Consider the following 14,884-nt stretch of genomic DNA (forward strand, 5'->3'; position numbering starts at 1 on the left):
GCGTGACTCACAGCATCTTCAGACCAACAGCCTCAAAGCCCCGGGGGACAGTTTCTTCCCTGTCTACCAGGGGTTCTCAGCCACTCTGCCGGAGGTAAGAAGGCACTGCATCCTAACCACAGCTGGGCACTGAGATGGGAGCAGAACTCGGGTATACCAGTTGCTCCCGTTTGTTGTGTTGTTCTGTAAAGGTCCCCAGATTCGAGTACTAGGTGCCTACAGAAGCCACCAGCTCAACAGTGCACCCGCTCTTGGGTTTCATCCTTCCCTCCTTTCCTGCTCCTTCATACCTGGCTTCCTGGAATCATCTCCCTCAATAAACTATCTGCCCTTAAGCCCTTGCCACGGGCTGTTTCAGGGGAAATCCAACCTGTTAACAGTCGGTGCTGGAAGTGGCCCTAGAAACGGGCGCCCTCAGGATGGGATCCCGGGAACAGGTCACTCACTGGTCAGAAGGTTAGGAAGAGGAGCCTGTCAGGAAGGTTCCCACCAGTTACGGCAGGGGATGAGATTCAGGTAGAAAAGGAAGCATTAGCTTCTGTAGTAGTCCTAGAACTTGAAACATTATTGGCATAGCGGCAATTATGAGGACTCCAGTTTCTCTCTCAAGCTTTGAAGAAAGAAAATTACAGGCTTAGTTCGGCCAATTATCATTTCAGGGCATGTTGTGAAAGCCCTAGTCGCCCACAGGAGGGATTAAGAGAGATCCCCATCTTCTGTAGCAAGAGCAGACGGGCCTGAACACCAGCTCACGGCCGACTGCGAGGGTGGCAGAACTGCAGAGACAGCTAAATGCCAAGTCTTGTCAAGTCATTTATCCCCAAACTCTGGGCCCCAACTGGGAGATAGACTCGGATGCTGATGCATGGGACATCTGGGGAGGTGTGCTCGAGTACCTCAAGCCCCCAATTCTCCAGAAGCCTCCAGCCCAACAAACACATCTCCCTCCCCTCCTTGCTATAGGAGATTAGGCTCTTCTTGGAGACCAAGCAAAGATCTCACCTGACTCCAGGCAGGGGACAGACAGGATGGACTTAAAGGAATCATGCTGGATCTTAATGAGGTGTGAGGTTTATAGAAGGAAACTTCAGAGTCGGATTTTCAGACTGTGGCCGAGGCATATACAATCAAAACGCACACAAGGCTGACAAATGTCCTCCCTGATGAAAACAATGTGTTTGGCATACAGAAAAATAAATAAATAAATAAATAAATAAATAAAATAAAGCACAACGTAGACCAAGATGCAGCTGCTCTACCCCAATTTCCTGATCCATACTTTCAGGAGCATGAAAAGTTCTAATTACCCCAAATCCAAATCTCCCCGAAGCTAAAACCAGTAGGAATAGTTTCCTCTCTTGAGAACAGTATTCAGTAACCAACACACCATGAAACAGTCCGGAGGCAAGTTTACAAGATGTTATAAGTTTATTCCGAATCAGATTAAATTGCGTTCCATGTGGTTCGATTCTTTACAAATCCTATTTCTTTAATATATGTTAAAACGGTTAAACAGTTTCAGTGCTTCTTCCTTAATTATATGGGATATACTCAGTTTTAACTATACAAGAAGCAGTGCCGGCCTGGCTGATGGGACCCAAAGTGTTGTGAGGGGACCGCGCTCAGCGGCCCACCAGCGCCACCTTCCCATGGTGCCACCACTGAACACCCTCTCCTCCGGCACCTCTTGATGTCGAGTGAAACAAAATCTACGACTAGAGTTTATATCGCAATTACTGGGCTTCTCCCTAGCATCCAAGGGCTAAAGTTTAATAAAAACAAACGCCACCGAGAGAGCATTACTTGACACTTAAAGCCCTTCTCCCTCTCCGGTGTGGACTCGCTGATGTTTGGAAAGATTGGACTTACTACAGAAGGTTTTTCCACAGTGATTACACCAGTAGGGCTTCTCCCCGGTATGGATTCTATGGTGTTTATTAAAATTTGAGCTGTGGTTGAAGGCTTTCCCACACTCCTTACATTTGTACGGCTTCTCTCCGGTGTGGAGCCTCTGGTGAGAACTGAGACCTGCGTGCTGGCTAAAGCTCTTTCCACACTCGTTACACTGGTAAGGTTTCTCCCCAGTGTGGATCCGATAGTGTCGGATGAGGCTGCCTTTCCCACTGAAAGCTTTTCCGCAATCTTTACACTGATAGGGCGCCTCTTCCGTGTGCATTCGCTGATGTTTAAGGAGGTCTGAGCTCTGACCAAAGGCTTTCCCACACTTACAGTCATAGGGCCGGTCCACCAAGTGTGTTCTGTAATGGAGGGTCAGGTTTGAGCTGTGGCTGAAAGCTTTCCCACATTTGGTGCACACATAGGGCTTCTCCCCAGTGTGCGTTCTCCGGTGCTTGGTAAGATTTGAGCTATTACTAAAGGCTTTTCCGCACTCGGCACAGATGTAACGCCTCTCTCCTGGGGCAGGTTTAGTGGGAATCAATTCTCTGCCTTTCTTGGAACCTTTGTCTAGAAGAGGAGTTTTTGTTCCTCTTTCTTTTTCAAGGTTTGCCCACTGCCTTTCTAACCTGGCCTCACATTTACTGGCAACGACCATGGGAGTAACCTCCCTTTTGAGTTCCTGAGACTCTTCAGAACTTTTCTGCTCATCTATGGAGTCCTCATTCTGGGTGTTCGAGTTACGATCTGAAACAAGAAGCAGAGTAAGGGCAGGTCAGTTGTTTTATTTTCTGAGAAGGAACCTGAAGGAGAAACAGAAACGTCAGCTGACGTTGGGAGCAAGTACTGCTCGGTGGCACATCACAACACGACACGGACACAAGTCACCACCAGACCAAGCTTGCAGTCCGAGGCTTCCACACCAGCCCCCAGCCCAGCAGCAGCTACGACAGTATGACGAGCACACAGCTTTCTCTGCCGGGAGAAGAGCTTCACATAAAGAGGGCAGGAGGGCCACACCAAGCCTCCTGGGACAGGAGCAAAGGAGCGGGGTGATGGTCAGGCACAAACAACAGGTATGAAACAGTGCCGAACGGTCCAAGTTGATTAAGGAAAATTAACAGGGTAATTAAGGGAGATGAGTCCAGTGGCAAACTCATGAGATCCACGTGCTCACGGAAGTGGACTATAAAAGCAACAAAAGAGGACCAGGCTAGTCCCAGATCGTCTTTACATCAAAGTGCTCACCTCCCAGAAGCGTCTGATTCCCAGCATGTACCCGACAGCGGCTGTGTCTCATGCCTCTTTCGGTTCTCAAGTTAATACTGCTAAAACCAGACTGAAGCCAACCATCTTTTTCAGAGCACTACACGAGGCCGCCACACTTTCAAGCGCACACACGAAAAAGGGGAGTAAGAGAAATCCACACTGAACCAGGGGCGCCCTGAGACCTGCTGGCTCCCCCAGGAGTACAGAAGTCTCTGTCAACACAGTTCTTTCCTCTTAGCCCCTTCCCTGGTCCCTGGAGCTCCCTCTCCACTCTACCATCTCTTTGTCCTGACCACCGGCAGCGACAGATCCGTGTCCCTTTCACTCTGGGTGATGAGCAGTCGCCTGGCTACATGCACAGACTTTCCTTCAAGCTGCCGTGTACTACGTGTGGGAAATAAGTAGCTCAATAAATAAGCAAAATATTTTAAATAACCTTATGAGGCAGAAGCTGAAAAGAATTTACCTGGGACCATTTCTGCACAATCCCATGCTGATTTTAACAGCTCCTTCGTTCAGTCATTGACAAATGAACAAGCATCACCTATCACTGTTCCTTCAACCTGTTACACCTCTGTGAACAGTGCCCCCCAACTTTTTTTTACAGCTTTTCTTTGGCACAGAGAGAGCACAAGCAAGGGGAGCGGCAGACAGAGGGAGAAGCAGACTCCCCACGGAGCAAGGAGCCTGATGTGGGACCTAATCCAAGGACCCTGGAATCATGACCCGATGGGAAGGCAGACGCTTCAACTGACTGAGCCATCCAGGTGCCCCAAACAGTCCTGCTTTTAAACTCACTCTGACCAACCCTTTTAAGAGTACGTCCTGTCCCCACACTGACTCTCTGCGTGAGACGCACTTGGGAGGAAGGGGAGGCACTCGTCCTGCCTAGGCACCCAGACCAGGCAAATCAGTCTAGGGGCAGTGCCTCACAACCAGTAATTAGAATTATTCTGTTTCTTCCACCACAAAGGCGTGGGGGCACCAAGCACACAGCATGGCAGACAGTCCCTACCTTGACTCTTTCTCAGCTCTGGAGTGAGATCCTCCTCTTCCCCAGTCTCCTGGATGTACAAGGGCTCCCAACCCTCGCTTTTGTGACTGGTCTCCGCAGACTGGGGCTGTGCGCTGCTTGGAAGCGTTGCTGTTCCTGAGGACCTCTTCTCCCACACCTGTTGCTGTTCCTTTGGAGGAGGTGAGACCTCGAGACAACCAGGAACGGTGGGGTTTGTGCACAGCTCATCTCAGAACTACAGGTGATCCCTGAACACGAGGCTGAACTACACAGGCCCACTTATACGTGTATTTTTTTTTTTTGGATACAAACAGTACAGTAAATGTACTTACTCTTCTTACGGTTTTCTTAAATATTTTCCTTTCTCTAGCTTACTTTATTATAAGAACAAGGCATATAACACACATAACGTACAAAATAAGTGTTAATTGGCTATGTATGTTATCGGTAAAGCTTCCAGTCAACAGGAGGCCATTTAGAAGTTAAGCTTTGGGGGAATCAAAAAAGTTAAATTGGGATTTTCAAACGAACGTGTGCTGGAAGGTGGGGGGAGGTTAACAACCCTAACCCCTGTGTTGTTCAAGGGTCCACTGCAGAAGGAAAGCAAGCCCCAGGAGAGCTAAAGCACAACCGCTTGGAAAAAGAAAGCAAACACGTCCACAGCTAAGGATCAAGAGCGGACAGGAGAAGGGAAACAGGAGGCAACGTGATCTAAGTCAGCAGAAACTTCTACTCAGCTCCTCCCACTGGACACATAAGCCCAATCCTGCCCAGCGTGCTCCATTCCCAGCCTCACAGCATGTGAGGTCTCCCCAGTCTACCTGCTGTGCTGGCTCGTCCAGTTCCTGCTCCAGATCCTCTAGGAGAGTGACGGCCTCTTCGGCGCTCTCCGGGCAGTGCTCCTGCACCCAGGCCTGGAGCTCCTGGGGCAGGATGGTCAGGAACTGCTCCAGCACCAGCAGCTCCAGGATCTGCTCCTTGGTGTGGATCTCGGGCCTCAGCCACTCGCAGCACAGCACCCGGAGCTGGCTCAGGGCCTCCCGGGGACCAGGTGTATCATGGTAGCCAAACTGCCGGAAGCGCTGGCGGAACACCTCCAGACTAGGAAGGCTCTGCCTTTCCTCTTCGTCCTCATCTTTAACCACCAGAGGCCCCCTCTCCCGTGGAGGCCGAGGGCCCCGAACTGCAGCTGTGCCCAAAACCTTGGTCATCGCACCGATTCCAGAAACAGCCTCACTACAGGTGGGACTCTGTGGAGCAGCAGTATCGGTTCCTTCGGGTTTCTGGTTCTTCAGGGCTACACGTTAAACCTGAAAAAATATTTACCATAAATTACAGAAAAAAGAAAAAAAAAAGATGCTTTTTAGGTCTTGACAGCCACACCTTTAGCAGACAAAATTGTGGAAATTATGGCCACTATAAAACTATCACAAAAATTATTTTTCAAGGGCGCCCAGGTGGCTCAGCTCTTAAGCAGCTGCCTTCAGCTCGGGTCATGATTCCGGGGCCCTGGAATCAAGCCCTGCATCAGGCTCCCTGCTCAGCGGGAAGCCTCCTTCTCCCTCTCCCACTCCCCCTGCTTGTGTTCCCCCCTCTGCGTCTCTCTCTGTCAAATAAATAAATGAAATCTTAAAAAAAAAAAAAATTACGGTTCAAACTCATTCAGGAGGCAGCTCGGGATATCCTACTTAATCTTACTTTGTCTCTACTCTAATAAAAAGTGCACAATGTTATAATTTTAAAATGATTTTAAATTAACTTTGCTCCAAAAACTTTCAGAATCTTACAACCCCGGGGCACCTGGGTGGCTCAGTGGGTTAAGCTCTGCCTTCTGCTCAGGTCATGATCTCAGGCTCCTGGGATCAAGCCCCACATCAAGCTCCCTGCTCAGTAGGAAGCCTGCTTCCTCCTCTCCCACTCCCCCTGCTTGTGTTCCCACTCTCGCTGTGTCTGTCAAATAAATAAATAAAATCTTAAAAAAAAAAAAATCTTATAATTCCTGAGATTTCAAAAGAACATCGAGAGGCCAAATGCAGCCTTTCTAAATCCAAAACTTTGAGCTTCAATACTAAAAAGTTAATTTGCTAGCCAAGGGTTCATGGCTGGCTCAGTCAGTAGAGCATGAGACTCTTGATCTCAGGGTTGTGAGTTCAAGCCCCACATCAAACCCCCTACTTTACCAAAAAAAAAAAAACCAAAAAAACAAAAAAAAAGCTAGTCAAATGATGGGGCGAGTCAGCATAACCAGGAATTGTGCTAGAAGGCTGGAATTAACTAGAGTATTTTAAAATAATTGAATAAGGGCGCCTGGGTGGCTCAGTGGGTTAAACCCTCTGCCTTCAGCTCAGGTCATGATCCCAGGGTCCTGGGATCAAGCCCACATCAGGCTCTCTGCTCAGCAGGGAGCCTGCTTCCCCCTCTCTCTCTGCCTGCCTGTCTGCCTACTTGTGATCTCTGTCAAATAAATAAATAAAACCTTTTAAAAAATAATAATTGATTATAACTAATGATGTAATTTTTAAAAATCTGTTTGTTTCAAAGATCCCATTTATTTATTTGAGAGAGAGACTGCGAGCATGTAGGAGGCAGGGGGAGACAAGCAGACTCTGCACTAAGCTTGGAGCCCTACAAAGGCTGACCCCACGACCCTGAGATCATAAACTGAGCTGAAACCAAGAGTCCGGTGCTTAAGTGACTGACTGAGCCACCCAGGTGCCCCAATGATGTAATTTTGAGCCTCACCTGACCCACTTTTAAGTAGGGCACATGCAAGTTTTTAAATGTCCTTTACCTTTAGGTTTCACAGAAGGACAATTGGAATGACAGAGATTAAACTAACAGTAACCTATACTCTTACAGAGGTATTCATTTTAATGAGATATATATTGCTGAGAAGAAACTGGAAAAAAAAATTAAACTCAGTAAATTATACAAATACAAAATGCTTAAAAGTATTTTTTTTTAATATTAAATATTTTAGGGGCCCCTGGGTGGCTCAGTGGGTTAAAGCATCTGCCTTCGGCTTAGATCATGATCTCAGGGTCCTGGGATCGAGCCCCGCATCGGGCTCTCTGCTCAGCAGGGAGCCTGCTTCCTCCTCTCTCTCCGCCTGCCTCTCTGCCTACTTGTGATCTCTGTCTGTCAAATAAATAAATAAATAAATAAATAATATTTAAAAAATTTTAAATATTTTAAATATGTCAGTCAGTTGATACATTGGAACATCAAAAATATGTGCAGTAAATACAATTATTTCAATTTTCCTCATTTGGCAAACAAGTGAAGTCCATTCATTCAACATCCACTCGAAGGCCTGCCGTGGGCTTGGTGCTGGGGGTGCGGTGATGGGAAAACTAGACGCGCTCCCACCCCCACGGAGCTTGCAAGTTTGTGTGGGAGACGGAAAATACATGAGTAAAGAGATATCAGAATCAGACTATAAATATCAGTATTCATTACACATACTCTGAAAGAAACGTGCATAAATTAGCCCTCCATGCTGTGATTGGCTTTCCTGAGCATGTTTCCAAACCATAAGCAGCACTCGTCATGTCTCATAGATGTCCCATTCTGGGTATGGATAACCGACAGCAGGAAAACTCCAGCCGAAGTCTCAACAAAGAACCAAACAGATAAAAACCTATGTGGGTTTGGGAGCCTGGGTGGCTCAGTGGGTTAAGCCTCTGCCTTCAGCTCAGGTCATGGTCTCAGGGTCCTGGGATTGAGTCCCACATTGGGCTCTCTGCTCAGCGGGGAACCTGCTTTCCTCTTTCTCTCTGCCTGCCTCTCTGCCTCCTTGTGATCTCTGTCAAATAAATAAATAAAATCTTAAAAAAAAAACCAAAACCTATGTGGGTTTTTGTTATGCAAACCAAGTTGTTAACAAGAGTAGTGCCCCTAATAACAAGGAGGCATAAATGGCTCACAGATGAGGAAATAAGATGAGGAAACAGGAATCACAGATAATCTAAATCTAAAGAATTTAAAAACTTGAGTATGAAAAAAATAAAAATGCAAATAAAAACCTGAGTATGCTCATGGCTCATATGCACATCGTTTTCTACAGATCTGGCTTGTATCGCTCGGATATCAAGTCTCACATATGGCCCCATAATCACAGCAAAGGATAAAGGGTAATATGCGAATAGTGATATTGCTGGGTTATAGCTGACTTCAGGTTTTATTTTTTATATGTACTTATTTTTAAGATTTTAAGATTTTAAGAGAGAGAATGTGCGGGAAGGGGGTGAGGGCAGAAGGAGAGGAAGCAGCAGACTCCCCACTGAGCAAGGAGCCTGATGTGGGGCTCGATCCCTCGAATCCTGGGATTATGACCTGAGGGGAAGGCAGATGCTTAACTGACTGAGGCACCCAGGAGTCCCTGACCTCAGTTTTTCAGATTCTTTTTTTATTTCCCAAATTTTCTATAATGGGTATTATTACTTCCTTATCAGAAAATCAGAGTATCATTAAAGACAAACAAAACAGGTTTTCCTACCAAAGCCCAAACTTCATGCCCTCCAAAAATAAAACGACCCCTAGAATACAAAAAAGCAATGCCACACCACATTAAACCCCCACCACAAATGTACATTATAGCTTTTGTATTGAGTTTTGTATTAAGTTATTTAGTTTCAAACCTTTAGAAAACACACATGAAAAACATATATTTTATACGAATTGCCAATTCTGGTAATTAAAAAAGAAATGGGGTCCTAGCACTAGAACCTCAGTATGTAACCTCTTAGGAGAAATGCAGTAATTATTGGCTGCTAATTATAATTAGTTCAGAATTCTAGGGATGCCAGTACTTGGGACTCCCCTCCACCATAACCCATTCTGAAGCATCCTATGATATGTCAACCGAGATCCTGATAGGGTGAACCAGAATCAGCACCACCCACTCCCTCCTGCTGCCCCACACACCCAACACACTGCTGGGGTGCCCAAGTTCAGGATAACTTGACAACAGCCGGGATAGGAGCACACCAGCTCGTTTCCTAAAATAAAGGCACTAGCACTCAAGGCTAAAATAACCTCAAAATAACAGAGGTAGCAGTGCCAGAAGCATTCATCTGAAATGCTCAGAAGTGCTGAAATGCTTTTTCGTAACCGGTTACAAAATTTCACACTCCACCCAGAGCAGGGCAAACCTACAACAGGACACTGTTCCAACAGACCCTGGAATCCATTTGGGCTGCTCAGCTTCTGGGATCACGCCTGGGAAACTCAGCAAGACACGAGGAGTTCCAGAACACAGGTGGCATTAAAGAGGGAGTGACCTGGGCGCCTGGGTGGCTCAGTGGGTTAAGCCGCTGCCTTTGGCTCGGGTCATGATCTCAGGGTCCTGGGATCTAGGCCCGCATCGGGCTCTCTGCTCAGCAGGGAGCCTGCTTCCTTCTCTCTCTCTCTGCCTGCCTCTCCATCTACTTGTGATTTCTCTCTGTCAAATAAATAAATAAAATCTTTAAAAAAAAAAAAAAGAGGGAGTGACCTATCATTCCTGGGCCTCTGTTCCCAGAGGGGCATATCCAAACCCACAGATCACATAACGACCTCTGAAAAACATGTACACAGAGACAAATAAAGAAAAAGTTGGGGCGCTTGTCCAGCTCAGTTGGTCGAGTGTGTGACTCTTGATCTCGGAGTTGTAAGTCTGAGCCCCACACTGGGTACAGAGATTACTCGAAAACAAAAAAATCTTAAGAAAGTTTCCCATAGATGCTGCCCACAATTTAAATTCATGTCTTTGCAAGACCACAAATGAGCGAAGGGCCAGGTGTCTCTGTCCTCACTGCATTCATCCTGCTTGGAGATTTCATCCGGTCACAAGGCTAGAAACTGCCATCCCCACGGCCAGGGCATCTCCAGCCTGGACCTCTCCTCTGAACTCTAGACTCTTAAGACCAACCACTACTTGCTGTCGCCACCAGCATGTGCAATGGTACCTCAAGTTTAACGTGTCCCAAACTGCAGTCCCCACCATCACCCCCAAAACTGTTCATCTCAGTTAATGGCAACTCTACCATTCTGTTTTTGTGGACCAAAAAACCTGGTTAATTCCACAGACTCCTCCTTCACATTCTACATGTAATTTGTAAGCAAATCCTGTGAGCTCTATATCCAAAAGACCCAAGGCTCAACCAATTCTCACTGCCTCCAGCACTGCCATCCCATTCCATCAGCTGTGGCCCGTGCCCTGTAAGAGCCTCTGAAGCTCTTCCCGGGCCCTCAGTGTATTGCCAACGAGCAGCCAGAGGGATCTGTTAAAACTCAAGTCAGATCACAGCATTCCTCTGCTCACGCCTTCCAAGGCGGTGTCTCAAGAGGAAAAAGCAAGGTCATCACAGAGGCCGACAAGGCGTCAAAGGTCTCAGCACTGTTGTCTCTAATTTCATCTACCTCTCTCTCGTTCATTCCACCGCAACCACACTGTTACCCGAACGTGTGAGGCACCTCAAGGCATTTGTTGTTCCTCTGCCTAATGCTTCCTCCAGATTACAAATGGCTGGTCTGTACTCCTATGTTCTCGCTGAGCCAGCCCTGGTCACCCTCTTTTGAAACACACACAACCCTCCCTCACCCCAGAACTCCTTATTCTCCTAATCGACACTTTCCCTCCATATCACTTACCCCTAGACCTAACACGGAGCTCAAACCCACAACCCCAAGATTGGGAGTCCTGTGTTCTTCCGGCTGAGCGAGCCTGGTGCTCCTACCCTTTAGAAAAACAAAAACGAAAAACAGAAACCATGTTTCCCTCTTGAATATCAACTCCTGAGGGCGGGGACTTTCAACTGTTTTCTTTTTCTACTATTTCCAAATACCTACAATATGCCCAGTATTTGCAGGTACTGAGTTATCTGTGGAAAGAATGAATGCCATATCTGGATCTTTGGGGCTACTCACGGGGTAAAAACTATAAAATTGGGCTTTAAAAAAATATAAGGACAGGGCACCTGGACGGCTCAATTGGTTAAGCCTCTGCCTTCAGCTCAGGTCTCGATCCCAGGGTCCTGGGACTGAGCCCCACATCGGGCCCCTTGCTCAGCAGGGAGTCTCCCCCTGTCCCCAACTCATGCTCCCTCTCTCTCAAATAATAAAATCTTAAGAAAAAATTTCCAGTACAAATTTAAGCTAAAAAAATACAGAAGCAGCATAAAGTCCTGCTTAGTTTACTACCGATACAGGTGGATACAGGATTGGGTAAGGGTGTGCACAGGAGTTAGTATACAGACATTTATTTCCTAGCTCTGTCTGCTGTGAAGGTTTAGAAGCAATGACATCCCACAATCAGCACCCCCAGAGCCCTGGTCTTGGTTTCTAAGTATCATTCTCCAATAAAAAACTACTAGAAAATGAAGAAATGGTTGATTCTAGGCTGGGGAGCATATAAAATGAGCCTGGAGTGTCCTGTGGTGACAAAAAGTTCCATGATCCCAGCTGAAACAATCTGAGCAACAAAATACAGTACTGGGTTATAATCTGGAAGCGGAAGTCATTTTCTGTCCACGCTCCGTAAGGGGCGGGGGGTGGGAATGAAAACAGGAAAAGAGACAAATACCATATCCAGAACTTATTTACGTGGATACTCCTTTGTCAAGAAGGTGGACTGCACTTAGGAACTTGCTTCCACAAGGAGAATATGGAAGGGGCTGAAGGCAAGCACTCACCGGGAAGGGGAACCGGCTCACCAAGGTCAACATCACCTGTGGCTTTGTTGATGAGAACAGCCACAAAGGCACATTACCTCTATGGCCTTCCTCCTCCACACCCGCCCTGAGGGCCATGCTATAGGTTATCTGACCTGTACGTCTCCAAACTATCAAGGTCATCAAAAACAAGGAAAGCCTGAGAAACTGTCACTGATCAGGGGGCACTAAGCGGACTTGAAGACAAATATAATGTGGTGCCCTAGATGGGATCCTGGAATGGAAAAAGGATATTAGGGAAAAACTAGTGAAATTCCAAGAAATTGTGCAGCTTAGTTCATGTAATGTACCAGCGTTGGTTCCCTGGTTGTGACAAATGTAGACAGTGACGTAAGCAGTTAAGAGTAACTGGAGAAGAGATGAATGCGAGTTCTGTACGATCTTTGAGCTTTCCTAGAAATATCTACTATTCTAAGATAAAACATTTATAGGGTGCCTGACTGGCTTAGTCAGCAGTGCATGTGACTCTTGATTTCAGGGTTGTGAGTTTGAGCCCTACACTGGGTACAGGTATCACTTAAAAAGAAATCTTTGGGGGCACCTGGGTGACTCGGTCAGTTAAGCGGCCAATTCTTGATCTTGGCTCAGGTCACGATCTCAGGGTTGTGTCATTGAGCCCCACATCGGGTTCTGCACTCAGCGGTGCGTCTGCTTGAGATCCTTCCTTCTCACTCCACACCTCTCCCTGTGTGTGCGCGTGCGCTCCCTCTCTCAAATAAGTAAGTCAATCTTTAAAAATAAAATAAAATCTTAAAAAACAATAGAATAAAATACTTGAATTTTTAAAATATGGGGAAGTGGGGGTAAAGCAGCTTTCATAAATGCTATTCTATTACGGAGTGATAGTAAAGAAAAATATGTTAGCTGTTAACTTCAATACTTATGATGTTGAAGCAGACCATTGTTAGAGTTCATAAGATAGTTTTTAAAAAGTTATGAAGCGTTTTTCTTTTACAATTATTTTTTTAAAAAGGTGCCTGCTTAGGGTGCCTGGGTGTCTCAGTGGGTTGAGCCTCTGCCTTTGGCTCAGGTCATGATCTCAGGGTCCTGGGATAGAGCCCCACCTTGGGCTCTCTGCTCAGAAGGGAGCCTGCTTCCACCCCCTCTGCCTACTTGTGATTTTTTAAATGACTTTATTTATTTATTTGACAGAGATCACAAGTAGGCAGAGAGGCAGGCAGAGATAGGGGGGAACCAGGCCCCCCACCCAGCAGAGAGCCTGATGCGGGGCTCAATCCCAGGACCCTGAGATCACGACCTGAGCCGAAGACAAAGGCTTAACCCACTGAGCCACCCAGACACCCTTGAAAATCAAGTTTCTAACATTACACAATGTTTACTTTTACTTTTATCAAACACTTTTAACTAGTTGACAACGTTATGACAATCTTATCCTCCTTTGAAATCACACAAGTCATTTTCCAGTTTGGCAACTCCAACTCCAAAGCTCAAAGGCTACCAGCAGAGGTTTACTGATTTATTTTTTATTAAAAATTAAGAAAAAAAGATTGGGGAGGTGGGGACACCTGGCTGGCTCAGTCAGAAAAGCATGTGACTCTTGATCTTGGGGTTGTTTGAGCCCCACATTCGGCATAGCGCTTACCTTAAAAAAAAAAAAATTCAACAGGAGAAAATCAAATTCAGCTTTGTATGTACAGGGACCCACATAGACATGAAACTCCGAAGGCAGTCAGGCAACATGGAGGCTTAAATAACAACCTGAGCTAAGAAGGGGGTCTGAGGATACTAAGATGAGGAAAATCATCAGCAGGAAGGTGAGAGATGTTTGGAAAACAAAGGGTGCCCTATTATACAGGTTTTTTATATAAAGAACAATCTCTTTTAATAGCTCTCTTTCTGGTATAGCTGGGCTCTTGAGGAGAAAGGTGAAGAGCCTTCCCTGAATCTGCTGGGTTTCAATTGCTTTTAACTCAAAATACCATTCATGCTAAAGTGCCCCATTATGCAGCAGCCTGCCTTTAGCAACTAAGTTCCCTCCTCGGAAAAATCGAAGTTTCACACTTGTTAAGTCTAGTACCAGCAGAGGTTTAGCATACAAATCTGCATAGAACAGCCAGCTGTTTACAACCATTTTATTAATTTCTCTGTTTGGCCCACTAAAGTCACAGCCCGGCCTCTGCCTCCTCACACCGTCTCATCAGTGCTCAATTTTCAGGGCAGATTTCTATTTGTTTTTCAAATCTCAGCTTAATAATAAATACACAAAAAGATTATTTAACCTTAGTTATAATAAAAGACATGAAAATTAAAGCTTCAACAAAATGCTTCCATCTATCTATCAGACTGGCAATGATTTTTTTTAAAAAATACAATAATGCTCAGTCTTGATTCCCTCCCCCCTCCCCGCAGCAAGCCAGTTATTTCACATTTGGTCATGTTGGGTGTGCCTGAAGGTTCACTCAGGGATGCCCTCCAGGCCTTGGCTTCTGAATTTTTCCTTTTTTTTTTTTTTTTTTTTTGAGATTTATTGATTGATTGACTGTAAGCTCCAAGCCCAGTGTGGGGCTTGAACTCACGACCTTGAGATCAAGAGTCACATGTTCTACTAACAGTCAGCCAGGCTCCCAGGCTTCTGAAGTCTTCTTAACAAAGTGTTTATAAAATCAAAAGCATGTGGATAGAAAACAAGAAGCTTCATTACTGGGGCGTCTGGGTGGCTCAGTGGGTTAAGCCTCTGCCTTCGGCTCAGGTCATGATCTCAGGGTCGTGGGATCGAGCCCCGCATCAGGCTTTCTGCTCAGCAGGGAGCCTACTTCCTCCTCTCTCTCTGCCTGCCTCTCTGCCTACTTGTGATCTTTCTCTCTCTGTCAAATAAATAAATAAAATCTTAAAAAAAAAAAGCTTCATTACTAAATCACACTGTCTTCAACCACAGTGAACTTTTTTTTTTTTTTTAAAGATTTCATTCATTTATTTGAGAGAGAGAGATGGAGAGTGATAGAAATTGTGAGAGAGCACAAGCGGGTAGGAG

The 14,884-nt window shown here is 45.9% G+C and overlaps 1 protein-coding gene across 4 annotated transcripts in view; it reads right to left on the reverse strand.

Moving 5' to 3' along the window:
- Positions 1–1,409: 1,409 nt before the first annotated feature.
- ZKSCAN1 (zinc finger with KRAB and SCAN domains 1) overlaps positions 1,410–14,884 on the reverse strand; it is a 69,920-nt gene continuing 56,445 nt past the window's right edge. For 3 of the 4 annotated variants that reach the window (XM_013050651.2, XM_045075066.1, XM_045075065.1), the window contains exons 2-4: positions 5,002–5,490; positions 4,181–4,367; positions 1,410–2,643 (exon numbers count right to left, since the gene is read on the reverse strand). In XM_013050651.2, coding sequence (XP_012906105.2) covers positions 1,811–2,643; positions 4,181–4,367; positions 5,002–5,391 — 1,410 coding nt within the window. In that variant the 5' untranslated portion in view covers positions 5,392–5,490 and the 3' untranslated portion in view covers positions 1,410–1,810. The remainder of the gene's footprint in view (positions 2,644–4,180; positions 4,368–5,001; positions 5,491–14,884) is intronic. The other variant, XM_004781836.3, reaches the window with a different exon arrangement.

This window comes from Mustela putorius, unplaced genomic scaffold (genome assembly GCF_011764305.1).
Source record: "Mustela putorius furo isolate JIRA1106 unplaced genomic scaffold, ASM1176430v1.1 tig00000139_pilon_pilon_pilon, whole genome shotgun sequence".
Taxonomy (NCBI): domain Eukaryota; kingdom Metazoa; phylum Chordata; class Mammalia; order Carnivora; family Mustelidae; genus Mustela; species Mustela putorius.